The 23,466-nt window shown below is 39.4% G+C and overlaps 1 protein-coding gene across 3 annotated transcripts in view; it reads right to left on the bottom strand.

Moving 5' to 3' along the window:
* The window catches only part of MYPN (myopalladin), a 75,563-nt gene that overhangs the window by 27,672 nt on the left and 24,425 nt on the right, over positions 1–23,466 (bottom strand). For all 3 annotated transcript variants that reach the window (XM_068548859.1, XM_068548858.1, XM_068548860.1), the window contains exons 2-9: positions 21,771–21,946; positions 18,447–18,498; positions 15,205–15,319; positions 13,991–14,062; positions 7,527–7,668; positions 5,726–5,749; positions 3,716–3,832; positions 2,869–3,241 (exon numbers count right to left, since the gene is read on the bottom strand). In XM_068548859.1, the coding sequence (XP_068404960.1) occupies positions 2,869–3,241; positions 3,716–3,832; positions 5,726–5,749; positions 7,527–7,668; positions 13,991–14,062; positions 15,205–15,319; positions 18,447–18,498; positions 21,771–21,946 (1,071 nt within the window). The remainder of the gene's footprint in view (positions 1–2,868; positions 3,242–3,715; positions 3,833–5,725; positions 5,750–7,526; positions 7,669–13,990; positions 14,063–15,204; positions 15,320–18,446; positions 18,499–21,770; positions 21,947–23,466) is intronic.

Genomic DNA, 23,466 nt, shown 5'->3' with positions numbered 1-23,466 from the left:
TTCCAGGCCGCACCTCCAGAGTTTCTGATTCAGTAGGTCTTGAGTGGAGCACGAGAATCTGTATTTCTGTCAAGCTCCCAGGTGATGCCAGTGCTTTGAATAGCAAGGCTCTAGGGGATTCTTGTCTGCGTCCAGGACTGAGAACCACTGCTCTAAAGAAACACTTGCCCCAAAGCATGGGCTTACCCAGTACATTCTGATTTTAGTCTGACATTTTACTCACTTTAAATGTTAATTCTTCTATTTTTTTCCTGGCTGTGGAGGGGTGTGTGTATGGGGCTGGGTGGGGTGATAAAGGGTTGTAACTCAGGTTCTCCAACTTTACACCCGTACTTTCCAACCTGGCTGTACATTAAAATAATCTGTGGAGAGAGTCTCATTCAACTGGGATGGAAGGCATAAATATTTTTCAGAAGCTCTACATTTCATTCTAGAGTGTAGCCACGATGAAGAGTCACTTCTCTAAATAGCTTAATATTCAAGCTGAAAATGTCAAAGTCTGAATTATCTAGGCTTTGATGATACAGTGTTAAAAAACGACAGCTTCCCTCTCTGTTGCAGTTTTAAGATCTATAAGAATTCTATCTATTTTTTGTATGAATGGCAAATTGAAGGAACAAGCAGAAAATTGTATCCTCAAGATTATTGAGTCAATATATTTTAACATAAAACCTAAAAGATTAAAACCAGTAAGAAAACTTTGTAGGCATGTGGAGTCACAAAGGGTGTGTGTGTGTGTGTGTGTGTGTGTGTGTGAGAGAGAGAGAGAGAGAGGTGAGCATGCACCTGCGTATTCATACCTCTACTAATACAAACCTATATTCACACCATTAGGTGAAAATTTAAGGAAGGCAAAAAATATTAAAGAATTATATACTGCTGAGGACTGGATTTTTAGAGGGTGTCACTACATAATTTAGTAGAAAGAATTTTTATATTCATTGAAAGTTTCATGTGGTAGATACTGCTGGCTGACTACTTAATTCTCCCCTTTGTAAAGGAACTTGATTTTACTCATGGTGGCAACATGTGCAGCTAAAGACCACACTTCCCAGCTTCCTTTGTACTTAATGTACCATGTGACTAAGTTCTGGCCAATGAGATATAAGCAGGTGATTTTGGGTAAGTCCTAAGAAGGCTCCTTTAAAGGAGAGTAGTTGGACTTCTACCAATTTGCCTTTTCTGCTGCTTGAAATACAGACATGATGACTAGACCACCATCAGCCTTCTTGGACCATGAGGGCACTTGGAGAAGAAGCCAGTGCTAAAGACGGCAGAGCAGAAGACTGGGTTCTTAATGATTATGAAGCCATGATAACAGCCTCAGACTGCCCATCTAATTCCTTTATTTGAGAGAAAAATAAACCCTCATGTGTTTAACTCACCATTAGTTTGGGCTTTCTGCAACATGAAGCTAAACCTAACCCTAACTGACATATCTAATAGCTCCTAAACAGTCCCTGGGTAAGAGGAGGCCCTACAAAGGAGGCAGTTGATTGTTTGGGGTTACCTGTTCTTACAACTCCCTTCTCTGCGAACTGCCTTCACACACAGTTCTGATGTGATCCATTTGACTCTTCTTCCCTCCAAACATAAATGCTCTGCACCTGACGAGCCTGGGCTAATTGGTATTTGGAATTGAGCTGCTGAGCACGATTTAGTTAGCAGTGGAACTTGACACAAATCGTGACGACATGCCATCATGGGCCAGATATGAATCGATGAGTCTTCCAAGAGAGAAGAGTAGAGTGGATATGCAAAGAGGAAACAAGGAGGTGCTCAAGACGGAGCGTGAGCAGTGGACAGAGGCTGGACTGAACGTGTATGTGATCCTAGCTCTTAACTCCCTGCTTCTCCTTCTCTGTGCAGGACCTGGCTGTGTTTTGTTGCCCATTCCTGCTTATATCCCTACAATAACCTCTTCCCTTCTTCCTACTTTAAGTAGATTCCTATTTCCTGTGACTGGCAGAACTCTGAGGGGACAGAGATATTTCTGGATGTGACCCACATGTTTTGTAACATTTAATTTTATGGCCAGAATTTCACCTTGTGTGGTAGTGAGAGAAATATAAAACTAAGCAACATGAACTGCTTCCAGTGAATATCAGCACTGAGAAACACATGATGGGAGTGCTATTACTGTAGATTTTTTTGTTGATATTTAAAGGTTTATGTAGTTATAAATGTAATTTTTATCACTTTGATGTGTGGATCAGACAGAACATAATAGTAGTATCATATTCTGTGCTTGCTTTACTATGGATGCACATTAAATTTTGCCACATGACTCTGATGGAAGCTCTCTAGAGGGTTTGGGTGACAACTGCATCAGGCTCCTGAGGTGACTCTGGTTGGTGGTCACCATGCCACCCTTAGAGGATGCTTCACTTCCTTTGTAATTTCAACCCATTACATTTATATGAAGCGTGTGGTTACTACAGCATATCTAGCCATATCAAGGAACTAACTAAAAAATACTAGGTATCTTTTCTATAATGACTATAAAAACTTAAGCTGAAGCAGAAATGGGGAATAGAAAGATGAAATTTCACACCGTAAAGATTATTAGACATGAGAAAGGGCTTTATAAGAAGAGTGTAGAAGTGCTTCACCTGGAGCCCTCTAATGTTAGACAGACATCTTTTTGAGCTAGTTTAGGAGTATCATTTCTTGGAGGTAGAATATGAATAGAAAGGATGAAAGTGATAGTACGTACACTTACACTGATGTAAGGATTATGATTTGCAAAGTATTTAATGTGTGTTTTCTCATTTCATAATTTCCCTTTTTAGCTCCATCATTTTTAAGAAGGGCAGAGTCAGAGAAGGTCACAGGCACTCTTGGTTATCCATTCTAATTCTTACTTACAGTTTGGGTTTGGCCAGAACTGGAGGGGGCTCTTTGACGGGCGAGGAAGGCTCAGGGATTTTTGCCGACTGTCCATTGAATCTCTCCTGGAAGGAATCAGGCCTGGTCTGGTTGGTGGTCACCATGCCACCCTCAGAGGATGCTTCACTTCCTTTGTCATCTTCAGGCAGGTTGAAGTGGACACGGAGCCCGATCCTTGAGCTGGACCGGGGCTCGTTGTGGTTCACCAGAACGCCTTCCAGTTTGGGTTTAGGGAGTTGTTCCACAGAAGGTGGCTCTGGGTTGGGTGGGGACGGCTGTTGCTCAATAGCAGCCAGGTTGGTGGTAGAGTTGGCTGAGTGAAGAGACCCATTGTTTCTGGGGTCTTCATTTCCTGAAAGGATGATAACAGGACCTGAGATGTTAGCCTTACTCAACAAGACTGAGATAGGATTAGAACCCTGAGACGGGGCATGTATCCAACCCAGGTGAACGTGCTAATGGAAATCCTTGTCAAAAACAGAAAACACAATCTGGGACATTAAAGAATGGTAAGGATACAGGAAAAAAACCTAAAAAAATCTAAGTACCATTTTGGAAAGAATTTTAGAAGTTTAGGTAAGATCAAGGAGATGTTTTCTTAGGGAGTATAATAAGTAACAGCAGGATAACTGGGGTGGTGGTGATAAATGCGATGAGAAATTGACAAATGGATTCTGTTCAAGAACATTTTCCTCAATAATTCAAAAAATTTTAGGAGAGCCAAGCTAGCTTCATATGAAAAGCAGTAAGAGAGGGTAATATACATTGTCCATACTCATAATCAAAGTCATAGTCTAAACTGTTCTGGCATTGAAAGAGCCCTTACCTCTTATATCTAGCTGTGCAATGCTTGACACTGTGCCGTATTTATTGCTTGCAGTACAGGTGAAGCACCCAGAGTCTTCCGCAAATACCTCAGCAATGACCAAAGTACAGATCTCCTCTAAAGCCAATAAAGCAGAATGGTTACTGACTTATTTACGGAAGTGGAATTATGGAATTTTCTGATATTAGATGGTGATTCTATAAAAGCAATAGAAGAAGCTGATGATATTAATTGTTTGAAAATAATTAGTCCAATTATTTGATTGAATTGACTGATTAGCAGACTAAATGAGCCAAAGGAAGTAAAATGAATAACTCCATGCAGACAATGAACAAGAGGATTTAATGATAATATAATGTATATTATGGATTTGCAGATTATCTGTTTTTATGTCATCCCTCCAGATGTCAAAAATGGGACCAAGAAACAATAAGCTTAAAAATCACAAAAACAAATTAGGATTTAAAGCAAAAGTAGGTCTGTGTGAAATACCACTCTATTCTTGCTAAGGTGGTAGCATGTGACACACAATTCTGGTCAATAAGATATTAGGGAAAATCTCCTGGGGAGTTTCTGGGAAAGTTTTTCTTGCCTTTTAAAAGGGGTAAAAGAGAGCGTTTTTCCCTATTTTTGCCTTTGGACGTTGTCATCTGCGTGTAATACCCAGAACTGTGGCAGCTGTCTTGGGTATATGAGTAGAACCAGTCTAAGAGGATACTCTGAAGATGACAGAATGGGGAAAAAAAAAATAAAAAGCTTGGCCCATGATGATCTCTGAGATGCTAAATTAACCAATCTCAAGACTACCATTTCTTAGGACGTCTTGCTATGTAACAAGATACATTTTTCATGTTGCTTAAGGCATTTTTGGTTAGGTCTTGTTTACTTGCTGCCCAAAGAATCCTAAATGATGGAGAGGCAAAGTTTGGTTTTGGTACCTCTCTGTCCTTTTTCTGAGTCTTATGCTTCCTTCTCTCTGTTCCCTTCCCAAACATTGGCACTCTCATCTTTCAGCAACCTGCATTCGGAAAATGATCTGATAAATTCATTCATACTATACTATACCTGCCTGATGAGATATAGTATTCTGTCTCCAAAGGGTATTTGCTTTATCCAAGGTGGAAAGAAAAACTCTCTGAACATGAAATTTTAGATCATGGAGCTGGGGCTTGTTTTGAGCAGGGACCCCTTTTGGGTGACTCTGAAATTATTTTGTGTATGAGACTGCCTAGTGAAAAAGCTTGCTTTGGTTGAAAGTATCAAAAGCCTGAAATATTTTCAAAGGGAAAAATTCTTCTCCACTACAAGCAATGCTAGAGCAAGAGCACTCTGGTCTTTACTGTATCCCCAAGGGCCTAGTGTAGGGTTATGCAACATGGATATTCAGTGTCTACACTGGGAATGCCTTTCCATTCAGTTTTCAGAAGCAAGAATTATAATAACGAAATTCCAAACCATCATTCTTACCCATGGGCACAAATACAATCTTATTTTTCAGGGTGATCATAGAGAGGACATTCAGATGTTTATGCTGTGTTTTGTGAGCAACTTGTCTTTTTCTAGAGGTAAGAGCTTTATCCATGTGTCATCTTAATATCCTCCCAACCAAATCTAATAACATCATAAACATTTTATTGATTCTGTGAATTTTAAAATCTGATGCATAACTTTTGAGATACATAGGCTGTGGAATTGGAATTGATAGCGTCATGGAAATTGCTCTGCCCAGTTTAAGGAGGTCATGAGTAGGGGCCAATGAAAGAGGGAAAATATTCCTAAGAAACATTCCTCAACAACGCAGAACTAACTGCATTCACACTAGCTATTGAATATATATTCCAAACTTGCACATGCTTGCCTTTCCTTCTCCTACAGTCGTAGCTAGAGTTGGCTTCGATCTTCTTTGTAAAACTTTTTTTCTTGACACCAGTGTAATTTCAATATGTTTATATTATATATTTCAAGTCACGGATCACATACAAATGAAATGAAAGTTAAAATGATCTTTACCTGGCTCTGCCATGGATCGAGGTTCTAAAAGAAAAAAAAATTAAAAGATTCTGAGCATTTATTTTACTGAGAGGTGATATTTTTATCAGAAGCTTCCTATAGAAGTATCTTTTGCATACTCATGAGTAATTTGACAAGGCTAATCTGTAAATTTTAAGTAAAATGACCTAAGCACCAATGACCTTGACAGGGATAGGATCATTATCACCGAAGGGCAGCAAGAGAGCTGCTGACTAAATGATGTGGCTGTATCTTGGGACATACTTGGGTTCCACTTGGGACACATAAACCTTAGGTGAGGAAAAGTTACTGAATTAGTTGGGATTCAGGATGACTTGCTTTTATTGTACCCATTCAGCCTGACCTGAAAAAGTTTGTGAAGACTGAGAGATCATTCTTGGCTTTGGGCTCTCACATCCTGATATAATGTAGCGTATACCTCCTGCCCTAAGGTTTCTAATATTAAGAGCCTCAGGATAGATGACAGGTTCCTCAGGAACAGTTCTTCGTCTTAAAATTCTTTGGCATTCCTGAAGGTGCCCGCTTGGTACTGAAAACAGGTGCTCAACTAAGATTTGTAGAATTGCAGGCACTCAGGGAATAGTTGTTGAATTTAGTTACGTTCTTCTACACTGATAGAACTAGTGGAGGTTTTTTGCCTCAGCTTAAATGGTATTCAGAATATATCATTGTTGCTGCTATTCAGAATATATCATTGTTGTTAAACCTGATAGTAGTTTGATTCATATATCTATTTTGTGATAGGCAGAAACAAATTAACCAAGAAGCAAATAATTTTCAACATATTTTACGACTGAAATGGGTCAAGGTGAAAGCACTGCATGACAAGAAAAGAATTAACCACTTGGATATATAAATAATTCTTACAATAAAAAGAGTAAAACCTCAATAAACAATGAACAAAGGATATAATAGGTAATTTTAAAGTAAATTCAAAGACCCAATAAATAGGAAAAAAAAGTTCCTGTCCACATCTCATTAGTGAAGTGCAGATTAAAACAAGTATTCCCATTTGGGACCTATAAAATTAGTGAAGATTTAAAAAAATGTTTAATACCCATTGATAGTGAAGGTATAAGACAAAAGAAATTCCCATATGTTGCTGGTTGTAGTAGAATGTAACTGAAATAGCATGTGTCCCAGTTCAACTGGGATGATCTGGTTTATTCCTGGGATCTCTGTGTAATGATTACTAGCACCCTCTGTTACTCCCCAAGGTGTCCCAGGTTAGATGATCAATTATATAATCATCCTAAATTTAGTTCAACCTTTTTGGATGGCATTTTGATGATTTATATTAAAAGCCTAAAAAAATGTGAATTTACAGTAGCAATTCTAGTACTCAGATTTATTCATAGATATTCACAAAGATCTTCTCTGTTAACATGCTTTGAAATATAGTTTCTAATAGTAAAAATTTGTGGACAATCTACATTTTCAACAATAGGAGATTTAAGTAAATATGAAATTGATTGTATCAACTTATTTTTACAAGTAAAAAAGTTCTATATTTATTAATATGGAAAGATGTTCATGAAATGTTGAGTGAAAAAATCAATTTACAAAACAATTTATTTTTATTTAAAGAAAATATATGCATGGAAAAATTTTTGGAGAATATACACCAAAATATTAATAGGGTTTAGTTTGGTGGAGTATAAGTGGTTTTTATTTTATTCTTTTTATTACATTTTAATTAGTTGTTAAAAGTTATAAAAATAAATGTATACAATAAATCTATAAAAATTATCAGAAAAATAATTTTAAAGCACCAACTTACTTTTCTGTAAAATTCTAAAATCTGGAGAATCTTCTATCAAGGTCCCTTCTCTATACCACTCAACTTTAGGAGATGGAGCTCCTTTTACTCTGCATTCAAAGACAACTAGCTGACCCTCAGAGGCTGATAAATTTTGTAACATCTGTAATGAGAAGAATATTATTAGAACCAAAAAGCATATATTTTTGGAATCTACTCCCAGTGCTGAATTTTCAAAAAGGATACCATTGCCTCCATATTTGGATTTTCTCCAAATCTTGTACATTTCCAGCAGCTTCAATTCTGTGGATGTACATTGAATCTATTTTTGAAGACAGAATCATCTGAGTGCATAGGAAGCTTTTTCCTCACTATCTTCTTTCTTTTCCTCTCTGTTGCAGTGCCAGACAAATTTGTTGAATACTAGGTGAAACATATTGAGGGTTTGCAAAAATACTAATATTTGGTAAAGTAATTCTGCTTCCTTTAAGAAAATGCCCAAGTAGAGTTTGGTTTTCAGAAATAATAACGATTTAAAAAATCTGCAGTGAATATCTACTAGGTGTATTCAGTATGGGAGTAATGTATTTTTCCACACAAGACTGTTCCACAAGGTGGGCTATCTCTGTGGCCTAAGTAAGTGACTATTTTCTTGGCTTTGCCTTGCCTACTTTCTGTAGTCCTAGAAATTGATGTTTGTTTTGCTATTTTCTTTTCCTTATGTGTTCTTTGCAGGATAGCCTCAATGTCTGTTGAGGGAGGTAAACAATGACAATCTCTATAAAATCATAGTCACATGTGGAGTCTTAGGTCATGGTAAAATATGTCATAATTTTGTGAAGGCATCGTTAAATGCTCTTCCACGCTTCCCCCCAAAAAAGTTTACAAAAATCATTTTCCATTGTAAAATATCAGTATATTCTATAATAGACCCTATGGGAGAATGGAACTCACATTTTCCTTTCACAACTTGTCTTTCACTCATCATGATTTATGAGCTTAAAGTCACACATTCGTTTGTGTAGTTGGTACTTCATTTGATTATGAAATGCTCCTTTGGCATATGTGTGGGCACATTTTTATTTTTAATATAGGCCTAAAGATGATAAACATGGAAAGGTTATGATTAACTTCCTCTACAAGCTCTATCAGCAACAAATGCTGCAAGGCTTTCCCATTATTACAATTTTGGGGTCTGTATTTAGGAAATATTGGCTCTTGCTTTGGAGAAGGGGAAGGCCAGTAGTTTTTTTGCTTTTGTCATTTACTCTTATAAATATCTTGTGATTGTTTACAGCTCTTAACAGTATATGATATTTTGTGCTTAAACCTATCATAGTTATGGCATTTATCTTAGGAATACTGGGGTGGGTTTAACCACATGGCTTTAGCTGTAGTAGGAGACTTTTACCTCAGAAGGGTGTGTTAGTTGATATTGTGACAGCCAGGGGGCGCTATAGTTCAGAGTTAGTGTTTTGTTCTCTTTTTGCATTCCCAAATTTGTTTGCTGAAGGAATTCAGGATGTGATTTGCACAGAGTGGTTTCTGAAGTAATAAGGAACTATTTGATTGAAAACCTGGTTATTCCTTGTCTACCCCAAAACAATAGCTTCTAGTGACAAGAATGGAATGTTCTCAGTAAGCAGGGAACATCATTGAGTCTTGCGTGCTCCTGGCAAGCTGGTGAGTCTGACATCTGAGCAAATTCTGTGCTAAGATGGTAGTTTTGGGGGCCCATTGAAAACTTTAATGGCAGTCAGACATCTCCCTGGGATTCATACATAATGGAGTTTCGTTCCTTCTTGAGGCAAACAAATTAGAAAACCAAAGCAAAAAAAAGTGGCGGTGGCAGAAGGCATTGAATGAATAAAATATGGCACATTTAAAAAATGGATGTAAGCAGAATGAGGTCAGTCTACATTCTGACATGGCTTGAGGTTCAGATATATGAACCAATTCTCAATCTGCAGAGGTGACACCAAGGTCCTGCTTGCAAAAGGACCTCCTGGAGAGAATATGTTACAGTTGAGACCAACATTAGTTGGTTGTAATTATTCACTTGAAATTGAATGCCAAGACCTGTGTTCTATTGGAGAGTCCAGCCAGATACCTGAGATACTATAGTTCCAGAATATGCCAGCTAAGGGACTGTGATATGAGATGGAAACTCATTCCAGTGTGATACATTGTCAGTACTCAGTAAAGGAGTTGCCAGGGGTCATCTTACAAGGCACTTAGAAAAGGTTGTTGAAGGTCATAGTTTGAAGGACAATGATAGTTGTTATTGCTAAAAACTGTGCTTTTCTACAAAAATCTCATAAGAAGAAATCTCACATTGCTGCACATCCGGTCCAAACCAGTTACACCATTTGAACATAGTTTAGATGGGGCCATGTTCAGCACAGCAGTAGGTCTTAGGCTGTTACTAATGGCACACTGTGTAAGACTTGATCATATGTATCTTGACTTCACTGAAGACGAATAAGACATGAAACATTCCCCAACTAGCAAAGATTAAGTTAGTCTTAACTAGGAATTATGGATCTGAACTGAAGTCCCTATAATGAAAAGTCTACAACCTCCTGCAGTAAACAGTATCCAAAGTGCAAATCTGTCTTGTGTGTCATCACCATGTTGATCATCCAGGAAGACATTCTTTGTAGGATGACTTGACAACACAGAGACTTGAGAAGCATGTCTTCCACGGCCATTTGACATTGGATTTTTTCTCTACTCCTAACAACACTCTGAAGCCACAAAGTGATAAAAGCAATAATTCCTTCTTAGCTGAAATGGAAGCAGTTCACCACAGAATAAATATAACTCTGTTCCCGCTTTGTGCCAAGTGCTGTGCCAGGTGCTGTAAATGTGAGTTGAAAGGACACAGTTCCTGCTTAGTAGACCTATACCCACAGATACAATGCAGGGACATCCTTGAGAAAAGGCATCTCCCTTATTGGTTAAAAGGTGTCAGCTATAAGGTTCATATTGTCACTTTATTCTTTTTTTAAATCCAGTTGCTATTTTTGCACCTTGGGAGATGCTGGAAGTGAATGCTATAGTGCTTTTAGACTGGAGTTGGATCAGAGCAGTTTTTACTGATAAAGAACCATTTGATTGAAGACCTTTTTGCCCCTACATTGTCACAGGTGCCCAATACAACACTTGAGTCAGAGAAGTCTCTGGCATTGTGAGGTTGGGGAGAGGGGCCCATGTAATCTTCAGGAATCTAGAGCCAACCACCGGACTTGTCATTTCAGGGTTTCCTGCCTCAGCTATTATATAATGAAGTGCCGTTCTTCAAATTCTCACTTCCCCTGCCCCCTTGCACTCTTCAAATTACTGCTGAAGCAGCTGGAGCCAGGGCTGCAGCCTTGAAAGCCTGCAGAGCAGCTGTTGTTGGAGTGGGAGCAGTGATAGGAGTAAGATTCTAATGTGATCATCTACCTCCCTTCACACTCAAGGAGTGTGAGCACTGTTTCCCCCCACAAACAGAGTGAAAGTGTTTTTGATACTGTATAGAGGATGGAGGATAGTCTATCTCCATAAAATATTTTAAAAATATAGGTATCCTCTATAGGTAGAGCAGTGAATTAGCATATGGGACCCCAGGCTTCTTTCAAACTCTACCACTGTTTTGCTGGGCAACCCTCATTTTCATTTTAACCTTCTTTAGGTTAAAAGAAGATAATACCAGTACTTCCCTATCACCAGAGGAGGTACAGGGAGTTAAATAAAACTCTGCTCTCTAATCGTTGCTTTCAAAAAAATGGCTTCTTGCCATTATTGGCAGAGAAATGCTTTGTTGGGCAGCATAGAAAGTGAGTCATAGGTACTGGAATGCCAGAAGTCCCTAAAGAAGTAAATAGAGCAAGGAATAACCTGAACAAACGTATGCCAATGATCAGTTATCAAGGCTTATGCCACGTGATTACCATCGTCAGTGGCTCTGACTCAGAAATTTTCTAATGTCACTGACAGTGACGATGACCTCAATCCTACCTTCACTCATGGAAACTGATGCAAGCACAGCATTGCTGATAAGTCCCTCTGGAATCTGAGCCACAGCCTGTGCTAGTGCCCTACGTCTGAACAACCCTGATCCCACTTATGGAGGCAAAAGTACACTTCCCGAGGGCTGAGAAAGCCTCACCAGAGTTTGAGTCCCTGTGTACTAGGGACTGTTTTCCCACCATGGATCTAATGTTTTTGGAGATTTATCTAATTAACAACATACACTAATGACTAATTCTTTTCCCCATTTTTATTTATCAAAGGCATATATGTATCTGCAAATCAGAGCATCTAATTAGAGGGAGGTAATCAGTCACAACACAAAAGCAGCTAAACTTGAGGCTAACCAGTCCATGAAAATTAAATGTAAAGAATAGGTTTTAAAGTCCTGTTAGGCTTTTCAGAATAATAAAAATGGCTTTGGACCTATTATAACCATTATGGACTCCTATCTAGATATTAGAGATAGCCTTCAAGGCGCTTGGGAGAGACAGAAAACTAAACATCTTTATTATTGTGCTAAATGTTGTACCAGAGGTGATGTAGATGCAGGGAAGACAGAGCACCCAAAAATATTTGAAAGTGTGGAGGGAGATAAGGACACTTCTTTGCTGTCTAGCTGGGCAGATGGTGGTGAGGAGAAGAGTGGAGGAGATCTCAGTTTGGGACTGGGTATAAATTATTCTGTGATTTAGTTGCCTTTGAAGAGTCAGCATTGCCTGACAAAGGGTGTGACAAATAGGCATGACAAATTAAAGTGTCCTGATTTCTTGGCATTTAAAGCTCTGTTTCAAGGCTAGGTGACTTAGCAGTGAACTAAGAGACACTTAGGGGTAGCTCTATTAGCTATATTACGCACACACACGCGTGCTCGTGCGCGCACACACACAGGTCCACTTATAACTCTTTGTCCAAGTCTGGTATTCACCAAATCACAACATGTTGCTTTCCTACTTCAAGTCTTTGAGAATAGCAAAACTTAAATTCCGAAAGCGGTTACAAGAAACAAACCTGAAAAATTGAGAGGCATCTTGTTTCACATAAGAATGTTTGCCCACCTGATACGGTTATGGATAAACATGTCTCACTCTTAGACTCTGCTTGATTTTGGAAAACCATCTTGGATGAGCTGATATGGTGGAACGTTGCTAAAAATGGATGTTTCTGTGGAAGTTGTGAATTTAGCAATTCTTTTAGGATCAGTACTCATTGGAAAAGACTTTTTTTTTTTTTTGCCATTTTGCTCTATACCATGATTTCTCAGCCCCAGGACTAATTGACAATTTGGGCTGGATAATTCTTTGTTGCAGGAGGCTGTCATCCCGTGTATTACAGGATGTTTAACAGTATCTCTGGATGCCAGCCCCCTGTTGTGAAAATCAAAAAAATGTCTCCAGACATTGCCAAATGTCCTTTGAGGGACAAAATTAACCCTGATTGAGAACCATTCCTCTAAATCATACTTCTGAGTAGATAAAATTTCTTTGGGCTTAAGTTTGGTATTCATACAAACAATAAACTGTAAATCCAGGCATAGACTCCATCCATGTGGTTTTCATAATAACGAAACAAATCCAATACGACTCAGTTTTGCACCTTTGCGTTTATTGTCCTGGGCAACATATAAACTAAGTCTATGTTATGTAAGGGAAACAACAGTAGACAGAATTGGGACAACTTGTTTCTAGTCCTGATTCTGCCACTTGCTAGTTCTGTGACATTGGATACATTGTTTAATCTCTCTGGGCCTCCCTTGGTTTTTTCATTTGTAAATGAAAGTGCCTGAGTAAAATTTCCAGTTCTAAATACAAAGATTATGAGACTCAGAATTTGATGCCACCACAATAGTTGATACCATGGATTAGAAAAAGAAAGCTCTTTGTTCTAGAGTGAGGCTTTGTATTAAGCTTCTTAAGAGCATGTAACTCCATCTCCTTGGACACCAGAGACATCCAGAGAAACCCTTGGATAGTAAGTGCCTAGAAACGTATCACCTGACCCCTAGGTGTGGCTACTGTGTTTAAAAGCAATAGGATGTTGTGACCACCTAGAGGGGTGGGATAGGGAGGGTGGGAGGGAGGGAGATGCAAGAGGGAAGAGATATGGGAACATATGTATATGTATAACTGATTCACTTTGTTATAAAGCAGAAACTAACACACCATTGTAAAGCAATTATACTCCAATAAAGATGTTTAAAAAAAATAAAAATAAAAATAAAAGCAATAGGATGGACATAGAGATCAATGTGATGAGTGGGGATGACCTTTCCCTTATTATACAAACTAATATTAGAAATCTGCAACTTGGAGCGACATGGTAAGAGCTACCACAAAACCCCAAAATCCTATCCTGTACTTATAAGAGACCAAAATCCTGAGATAAAATCAGTGAATTTTGAATCCTACAACTTTGTTTGGGTATTGAGGTGTGTTTAAAGCCATGACAGAAAGAAGTTATATTTTGATTACCTTTGTAAACACAGGAGCTGCAATGATAGGTTTTCCATCCAATCCTTGCAGATAGTTGGTAGGGCTCTGACACTGTTAGAAGGGAACCAACAATAGATTCATTGTCACTGGGATTATCAGATAGGTAGGTAGACAGATGATAGATAGGTATAACACAGCTAAAGAATTTGGTGTACGAAATTAATCTAAAACCAAAGACTGACATTTTCTAAGTCTATGAATTGCAGACATCAAATTTTATGCTGAACTGATTGTATTTCTTTCTAGGTCATGGTGGCCGTAAATACGTGCTGGCCATCCCCACCCCCTCACATATAGAGCTATGTGATGAACCCTAACCCCCTGAAGAGGTTCCATAGACCCCTGAGGCTCCACAGATCAGTTTTAAAACTACTGAATTAAAACTAAAATGTGACCCCTCTGCATTACTAAACGGGTCAGGTAAGTACTTTAAAAATTTTTTTAAAGGTTGTAGATCTTTATATACATCAATATTTATATTTCAATATATCAATAACACATTACAAGTATGTTTATATTAGTATGATTTCATATTTTTAAAGTATATGAGTAATATACATTTATAGATATGCATAGAAAATGCCTGGAACTATCTGCTAGAAATTATTAACAGGAGGTACCTCTGAAGAGTGGGGCCAGAGGAGTCGAACCTTGACTAAAGTTTTTACTTAATATACTTTCTGTATTTTTAAAATGTTTTTACAATAAGCATCACTCTTATCATCATCATCATCATCATCATTGTTAACTTGAAGGATGAGAGACTTTGAGGTTTTCTAAAAATTAATTTCATGGTTGCTCTATCTTAGAAAGTAGAATTTTGTTTTTTTTTAATAGCTCCATGAAACTGAGTTTCATGATACAGAGTGTCTTGGGCCAGTGTGAGAGCTGGCAGCTCATTGTATATGTAGTCAATGCCCTTCATAAAGCTGAAATATCAGAGACTAATTTGTAGAGTTTCTTTTGCTATGAAATTTGCCTATGAAGTTAGAGAATGTGTTCCCGAAGCCAGGGGAACTACTGATATCATACATCAGAAGTACAAAGTGATTATCACGACGATAGAAGTGTGTTGCCCAAGGTCATTATGAAGTTGCAACAGAGGAGAACATGATCATGCCGTGCGAGATGGTCATGGTCACAGCGCCTGCCTGTCAGTCCGTGACACTTGTGTTTCACTTAGACTCTTGTACCTGCTGAATGGTTGACACACTGGGCTGGGCCACCACATGCTGGGCTTGGGGTACTGCTGAAGGAATGGCTGCAGAAGTAGTGGGAGGGGATGACACCTCATTTGGCTTCTGGATTCTGAGAAGTGATTAAAATATAGATTATAAAACAGACCTATCATTGTTGTGAAAATCCTTTCAGCAGAGCTTTCAGAAATGCTTACAGAAATCTTCGTTCAACAATATTACACAAACATTTACTGAGGGCTTTGCTACACACTTTGTTAGGCAGTGTAAACAGGAAGATGATAAGACGCCAGTTCTGTCCTTGAGTTAGCTGCTGTCAGCAGAGCTGGGGACTCAAGCATATTCTCAACTAACTGAGATTCAAGACAAGTGCTATGACACAGCATGTGCAGAAAATTTTTTGAGATTTGTTTTGGTTTTGTCCTCTGTGTTTTCCCTCCCCCTCCTATTTCAAGTAAGAGGCTAGGCTTTGTAAATCTTTGCTTCTGGGATTTTGGCATGGCAAAAAGCAGAAATAGCCTGAGTCAATGAGCTCTTCCGGTTTACACAAATTAAATTAAAGAGATTGTTTGAAGGGCAAGGGAGCCAGAAAGTATTCTTGAGAAGGCTGCAGAGGGTAGATTATTTCAGTTTTGTTGTTGGGGAAGAGAGAGGTCCAGGGATCTTGCCAGAGAACCTAACAAGAGGGAGAACCTGAGTCCAGAGGGGATGACAATCCCTCGATTAAAGGCTCCCAGTCTTGCTAAAGATATCAGTACCCAAACATATCAGGAAGAAACAAAGCACTAGACTTGAAGGGACCTTGAGATGTGGGACATGGGCCTCTCACCCATAACCTGTGGAGATAGATGACTGATGACAGGATGGGCTTCCCTTTTGTCTAGATGTTACCTCTCTCTGCCTCAGCTTTCTCATCTCTAAAATGAGGAAATAATAATTCTTACCTCATAGGGTTTTTGTGAGGGTTAAGTAAGGTAATTCATGTAAGATGCTTAGAGCAGTGTTTAATATCAAACTATATATCTACATCTCTGTGTCTGTATCTGCTATATCCCAGGAATCTTTGCACAAATTTGGAGGGGGAAAGGGACACCCAATAATGACTGATTGAATTTTTTCCCAGAGCCAGGTAGGATGGAGTCTCAGAAGCAGAATCATTTGATGATGTAGAGGCTATCAGTGTTCCTGAACCATCTGTTTTCTTCTTCTACAATATTAGAATCCCTGATTTCTTTACATAGCTACTCCAAATAAAGATTGCATTTCCCAACCCTCATTGAAGCTAGCTGTGGCCACATGCCTACTTTCCGGTCATGGGATATAAAGGATAGTGATGTATGTAATTTAAGAGAGATGACCTTAAAAGGGGAGTAGGGTATGTCCTTTATTCCTTTCAATCTAAGAAGATGAGGCCACATCTTAGAATGAGGTGAAGCAGAAAGCTGGAAGCAGACTGGAACCCAGTGGAATGTGGAGCTGTTTTACCAGCCAAATTCATATTTGTATGTAAAGGAGAAAAATATTTGTCTTATTTAAGTTACTGTTATTTGGGGTCACTATTACACACAACTGGAGCTAAATCCTAACTACTACAAGTAGATTTAAAGAAAATGAACAAATGAGATATTTCTTGCTTATTTAAGTTTGTATATCAAATTCATACCCATTAGGCTCAAATTCATCTCCATGTTATGAGAGCCTTGAGGCAGGAGCGATGTATGTGCAATGGCAGAGGAGCTTATTATAGAACTTGACTGGGCTTTGAAGGATAAATAAGAGTTTGCCAGGCAGAGGAGATAGGGCATTCCTAGCAAAGTGAACAGCTTGAACGAAGGGGTGAAAATGAACCGCACATTGTTTGAGTGAGATGGCAGCCATGTAGAGAGCCTGAGGTGGGGGATTGGAGGAGGAGGGGCAGGAAAGCCTGGTTGATACTCTATTGAATAAAGCTTTGTATGCCCGTGTTGAGATTTTTTAAAATGTTGTTTGTTTTGTGTTTGATTTTTATTTTCCCATAGGTAATAATTTTTTTAAGTCGGGAAAATGATAAGATCAGAATTATCTTTTAACTGGCTGTATGTAGTTTGGAGACTGTAGAAGAGAAAAAGGTTGGAGTATCTGTAAGGAGGGGACTGGCATAAAGAGACAGGAAAGAAGAGGAACTGAACTGAAGCCATGAGAATGATAAGGAAGAGAGTTAAAGGGAGAAATCATTTACTCTGGTTACGAATTTTCATATGTGCACAAAAGCTAAAAGCAAATTACCATTCCAAAGTAGGCATACCCCCCAAAGTTTGAAGAATAAGTCATGATTTCTGCCCTTAAGAGCTTGCCTTCTGTAGGAGAGGAAAGAATATGCAAGTTCAGTTATCGACTCCTTAACCTGTCTTCCAGATATTGCCCATGTTTCAGGTAGTCTCAAGGGATGGCTGTTGTGTCTGTTTCTAGTTCCCGTGCCTTCTGTCCACAGTCTCCTCTTCCCGAAATACCCTTTCCTCCCTTGTTCGGGGGTGTCCACCTGCTCTTTTAAGACCCAGCTCAAGGTCACCAACTCTGCAAAGCCTTTCCTGATCTCTCTTTCCCTCCCCAACCAATAAAGAGCCCTTTGTGCCAAGTCCTTAAACCTTGCACATGGTTATATCATAGTCTATTACACTTTATTACTCTTACTGTCTATATGTGTGGTATACATTTTTTGCTATACATATATTTCCCTCTCCTAGACAGTGAGCCTCTTGAAGGCAGGAAGCATCTGATTTTTCTTAGTACCCAGTGCATCTAGTGAAGTTCCTGGTGTAGAGGAGGTGCTTAGCCAATGGTTGTGGAAAGTAATGTAACTTTGTTCAGTACCCAATACAATCATTTAGCAAAAAAGCTATGTCTTGCCCAGATCACTCATACATATAATTTTTGTTCACCAGATTGTATGTTATTTTGAATAATATTATTTAGTTAGAAAACATGAATTTTCTTTTAACCACTGAGTTATTTGTTTTTTACTCTTTACATATAAGTATGATGATATTTCATAGGTGATACTTCATTTTTTAAATATTGGGAATATTAAAATTAATCTTTTAAGCAGCAACAAGCAGAAGAAATAGCATTTTCTCCAAATCCACCCAATCTTTTTTTTTTTTGAGGTCAAACCCTGGAGCCCCCCTCTTCAAGTTCTACTAAACAATTAGCAGCTTTCTCAGGACCTGAGGATGCTAAATAAGATAGAAAATTGGAATTACCGATTCATTTCGTCCTTGTTAGGGTCCCCTTCTGAGTCAGAGGAAGAAACCCCTGGAAAAATAAAAATAAGACATGTAATTTAAAAAAAAATTTCTTAAACTGGTTCCTAGGCATTTAAAGACCTATAGAATTTTAGACCTAGAAATAATCTCAGTGATTCCCTAAACTAACACCTAGTTTACAGATGAGGAACTAGACCCTTAGTAGTTGAAGTACTTGCTCAGGTCACATGGCTAGTTAGTGACAGAGTTCAAATTAACTGGCCCAAATTCCACGTGTTCTTGTATATAAAACACCTGCTGATGCCTTTAGACTAACAGAGCAGTCTTTGCAGACATTCTGTGGTGTCCATAAATCCTCTTGCTCTTGGCCTACATAGATTAAATAAAAGAAGGGATTACATTAGATTCCAAACGTTGTAGGTGTAGGTGGATGCTCTTCCGTCCAGTCCTAATATTAACAAGTCACATTTCATCTTGGGAGTGGGGGTGTTTGAAGCTCTGTTACCACAAATTTTTAAAACTCAGCAAGCCAATCTCAGCACTGTTAGCAGAGCTTTGATCCTGGCTTTGCTTCTCAAGATAGTGAATTCCAGGAAGATATCACACGGCTAAATCTGGAGGTATTTATTGTACTCCAAAAATTTGAGGATGAAAACATGTAACACACTTCTATTCATGTATTATTCATTGTTATTATAATTATTCATTCATCTATTCAATAAAAGTTTATTAAATAACCACTATGTACTTGGTACTACATAAGGTGTTGGAGATATAAAGAAGAATGAGACAGTTCCAGCCTTTATACCATAATAATACAATATTTAAGGGCTAAAAGCAAGGCATACATAAGGTATTAGAAATGATAAAAGTACTAAAGAATGGCTCCCAGGGCTTCTCTGGTGGTGCAGTGGTTAAGAATCCACCTGCCAATGCAGGGGACACGGGTTCGAGCCCTGGTCTGGGATGATCCCACATGCCGCGGAGCAGCTAAGCCCGTGCACCACAGCTACTGAGCCTGTACTCTAGAGCCCACGTGCCACAACTACTGAAGCCCGCACACCTAAAGCCTGTGCTCCTCAACAAGAGAAGACACCGCAATGAGAAGCCCGCGCACCGCAACAAAGAGTAGACCCCGCTCGCCGCAACTAGAGAAAGCCCGCTCGCAGCAACGAAAACCCAACTCAACCAAAAATAAATAAATAAAATAAATTAAAAAAAAAAAAAAAGAATGGCTCCCAGAAAAAACTCAGAGGATGAGATAAATAGGGACAAAAACTGAGGTCAATATACAAGGTACATAAATTGATTTGTTCCCTAAAATTAGTCATCTGAGTTTGGTGCTGATATAAATGCCTTTCCAAGGCTCCCAAATGGTCTCCCTGCTTCTACTCCTTTTGGTATATTTTCAACCAGGAGCCAGAGTGGCCCTGTTAAAAACTAAGTCAGATCATGTCACATCTCTGCCTAGAATCCTCCAGACCTTCCCATCTCCTTCAGAGTAAAAGCCAGGTCCCTGCAGTGACCCATTAGGACCTACATGATCTGCTCACCTGCTTCCTCCCACCTTCACCCCATCTTGAACTTCTGACCTCAGCTGCTCATCTCCGTACCCTAAGACAGACACACTGCCTCTTCTGGGCCACTGCACTTACTGATTTCTCTGCCTAGAATGTTTTTCCCTTGAACATCTATCTTTGTGGCTCACTCCCTCAGTTCCTTCAGGTCTTCATTTATATGTCACCTGGTGAGTGAGGTCTTGTACGTCCGCCTGTATACACACACACATGCATGCAAACACACACGCATATATACATACACATACTTCCTATCCCTTTTCCTTGCTTTCTATTTCTTTCATATGCTCATATATGCTGTAAGATAACAGAAAACATATATTTTGGTCTCTGCCCCTGGTGCCCGGCACAGAGCTTCTAAAACCCTTATAATTCCCGAAGTGATGAGCACTTAGGAGCATCTTTTGTTCTTTTTTTTTTTTTTTTTTTTTAAATTTTATTTTACTTATTTATGGCTGTGTTGGGTCTTCGTCTCTGTGCGAGGGCTTTCTGTAGTTGCGGCAAGCGGGGGCCACTCTTCATCGCGGTGCGCGGGCCTCTCACTATCGCGGCCTCTCTTGTTGCGGAGCACAGGCTCCAGACGCGCAGGCTCAGTAGTTGTGGCTCACGGGCCTAGTTGCTCCGCGGCATGTGGGATCTTCCCAGACCAGGGCTCGAACCTGTGTCCCCTGCATTGGCAGGCAGATTCTCAACCACTGCGCCACGAGGGAAGCCCCATCTCTTGTTCTAATATTTGTCTTTGACCAGGTCCCTGACGCAGGGCTCCTAAAACTCTAGTAAATTCCTAAGTGATGAGAGCACTGGGAGCATCCTTTGTTCTAATGAGGTGACTCGGGATGGCTCCCGGATGCGGGCTGGTCACCCGAAAACCAAGCCATAATTTGAAGCTTGGAATTTTCAGCCCCACACCTCATGCTCCAGAGGGGGTAGAAGGGCAGGAAATGGAGTTAATAGTTGATCATGCCTGTGTGAGGACACCTCCATAAAATTCTAATAGTATGGGGTTTGGAGAGCTTCTAGGTTGGTGAACATAAGCACACTGGGAGGGTGACGCACCCCAACTCCACGGGGACAGAGCTCCTGGTCTCAGGACCCTCCCACCTTTCCCTGTGTATCTCTTCATGTGGCTGTTCATCTATATCCTTTATCACACCCTGTAGTAAGCCGGTAAACATAAATAAGTGTTTCCCTGAGTTCTGTGAGCGACCCTAGTAAATTAATTGAACCCGAAGAGGGGTTTGTGAGAACCTCCAATTTGTAGCCAAGTCAGACAGAAGTTGTGGGTAACCTGGGCACCTACTACGTGTGATTGGCATCTGAAGCGGGTGGGGGTGAGCAGTCTAGTGGGACTGAGCCCGTAACTTGTTGGATCTGACACCATCTCCAGGTAGATGGGTCAGAATTGAGTTAAACTGTAGGAAACCAAATTGGTGCCGTGAAGAATTGCTTGTTGCGGGTGTGGGAACCGCCTCCCCCATGAGACACACACACATTGACATTGATGATCAGAATCATTTCATGTACCTAACATATGATATATTTTATTTATCTCATTTATTTTCTGTCTCTCCTATTACAATGTAAATGCCATCTATCCACAAACCTAGGGATTTTTGTCTATTTGGCTCACTGCTGTTATCCCCACTGAAGAGTGTGTGGTAGAGCAGGCCCTCGATAAATATTTATTTATTATAACTATATATCTTACTAGTAAGTGCCATGCTCCAAGAGTATTTTGCTTTACCTTCTATGTAAATCTCAGCAGAAGTTGAATCTGTCCCATAGATGTTAGAAGCAAAGCAGGAATAGCGTCCTGTGTCCTCTTCAAAGGCTTCAGCAATGGTCAGTGAGTGCAGATTTCCTGCCTGGATGATGTGAACGTCTGGGGAATTTTCAAGCTCCTTGCCTTCACAGTACCACCTGCAAGGAAGAATATTGGCATGACTGAAATGTGAGAATTAATAACGTAAATAGCTCCAGATATTCCCTGAGAAGAAAACTGTGGCAAACTTAGAGCCAAAACATTAAACAACCCATTATTATGGTATAATTTGGTTGTAACAATGAGAAGAAGTGGCAGGATTCAAATCGCAGTGACACTTTTCTCAGGAAATTAGCAAGTGGCTCCTATTAAGAATGATACAACTGAAAGAAGAAATTGAAGTGATGCAGCTGCAAGCCAATGAATGCCAAGGAACGCCACCACCAGAAGCTAGAAAAGACAAGGAAGGAGTCTTCTCAGAGTCTCAGAGGGAGCACGGCCCTGCTGATACTTTGATTCTGGACTCCTAACCTCCAGAAGTGTGAGACAGTAAATTTCTGTTGTGTAAGCCATCAAGTTTGTGGTACTTTGTTATAGTAGCCCTAGGAAACTAAAACAGGGGGCAAGAAATAAGATACAGTCATGTTGTTTGCATATGCATGAGGAAAACTGGAAAGAATGGAATGAAAATCAAAGTGGCTTCCTATTGGGGTGAGGGGAAACAAGATGGATGAAGACAGATGGGGTGAGGTGTCTCAGGGTACCCCTTTTTATAATTGTTTTCATTTTTAAAGTAATAATTACTAATCAACATCATATTAAAAAGTAATTAGGTGGAGACCGTTACCATTATTCAATGTCAAAAATTAAGGAGTCCTGGCAATGGTTAATCTTTATTGTAATTTGAGATCTAACCACTCAGTGCTTGAACCCCTCCCTCCCACCATTTATAAAGCAAGATTCTAAAGCACATTTAAGAAAACTCACCTATTCAACGGCTTCCCAAGAGTTAAGCTTTTCTCTGCTGTTCCATAAATATGTCATATTCACCCCTACATTCAAGCCTCTGCTCATGTTTTTCTCTCTAGCTGAGATTCTCTTCCTCACCTTTCAGCTACTACAAATATAACTCATCCATCAGTTTGGCTCAGGTATCACCTCCTATGCAAAGCACCTTTTACCATCAATTCTCAATGATTGTTACTTTACTTTTTTTTTTTTTAAACTATACTGTGTCATTCAAGTCTTGATTATATACTGTCTTTTTTTAAAATAGATCTTTATTGGAGTATAATTGCTTCACAATACTGTGTTAGTTTCTGTTGCACAACAAAGCGAATCGGCCATATGCATACACATGTCCCCATATCCCCTCCCTCTTGAGCCTCCCTCCCGTCCTCCCTATCCTACCCATCTAGGTCATCGCAAAGCACTGAGCCCATCTCCCTTATACTGTCTTTTATAATTGTCTATTTGGGGAATTTGTCTTGTCTCACCAATTTCACTAAATTGTAAGTTCTTTGAAGGTAGGGACGGTGGCTTACAAGCTCGTGCAGCATCCACACTGCCTAGTACAGTTTTCTATACACTTTCTCCTTTGGCCATTATCTCATCCCTTCGTTTCAGTTATCACCTCTATTTGGGATAACATCCAAACCTGCCTTCCAGCTCGGACTTC

This window comes from Eschrichtius robustus, chromosome 7 (genome assembly GCF_028021215.1).
Source record: "Eschrichtius robustus isolate mEscRob2 chromosome 7, mEscRob2.pri, whole genome shotgun sequence".
NCBI classification, from domain to species: domain Eukaryota; kingdom Metazoa; phylum Chordata; class Mammalia; order Artiodactyla; family Eschrichtiidae; genus Eschrichtius; species Eschrichtius robustus.
This window is presented reverse-complemented; position numbering and strand designations above follow the sequence as displayed.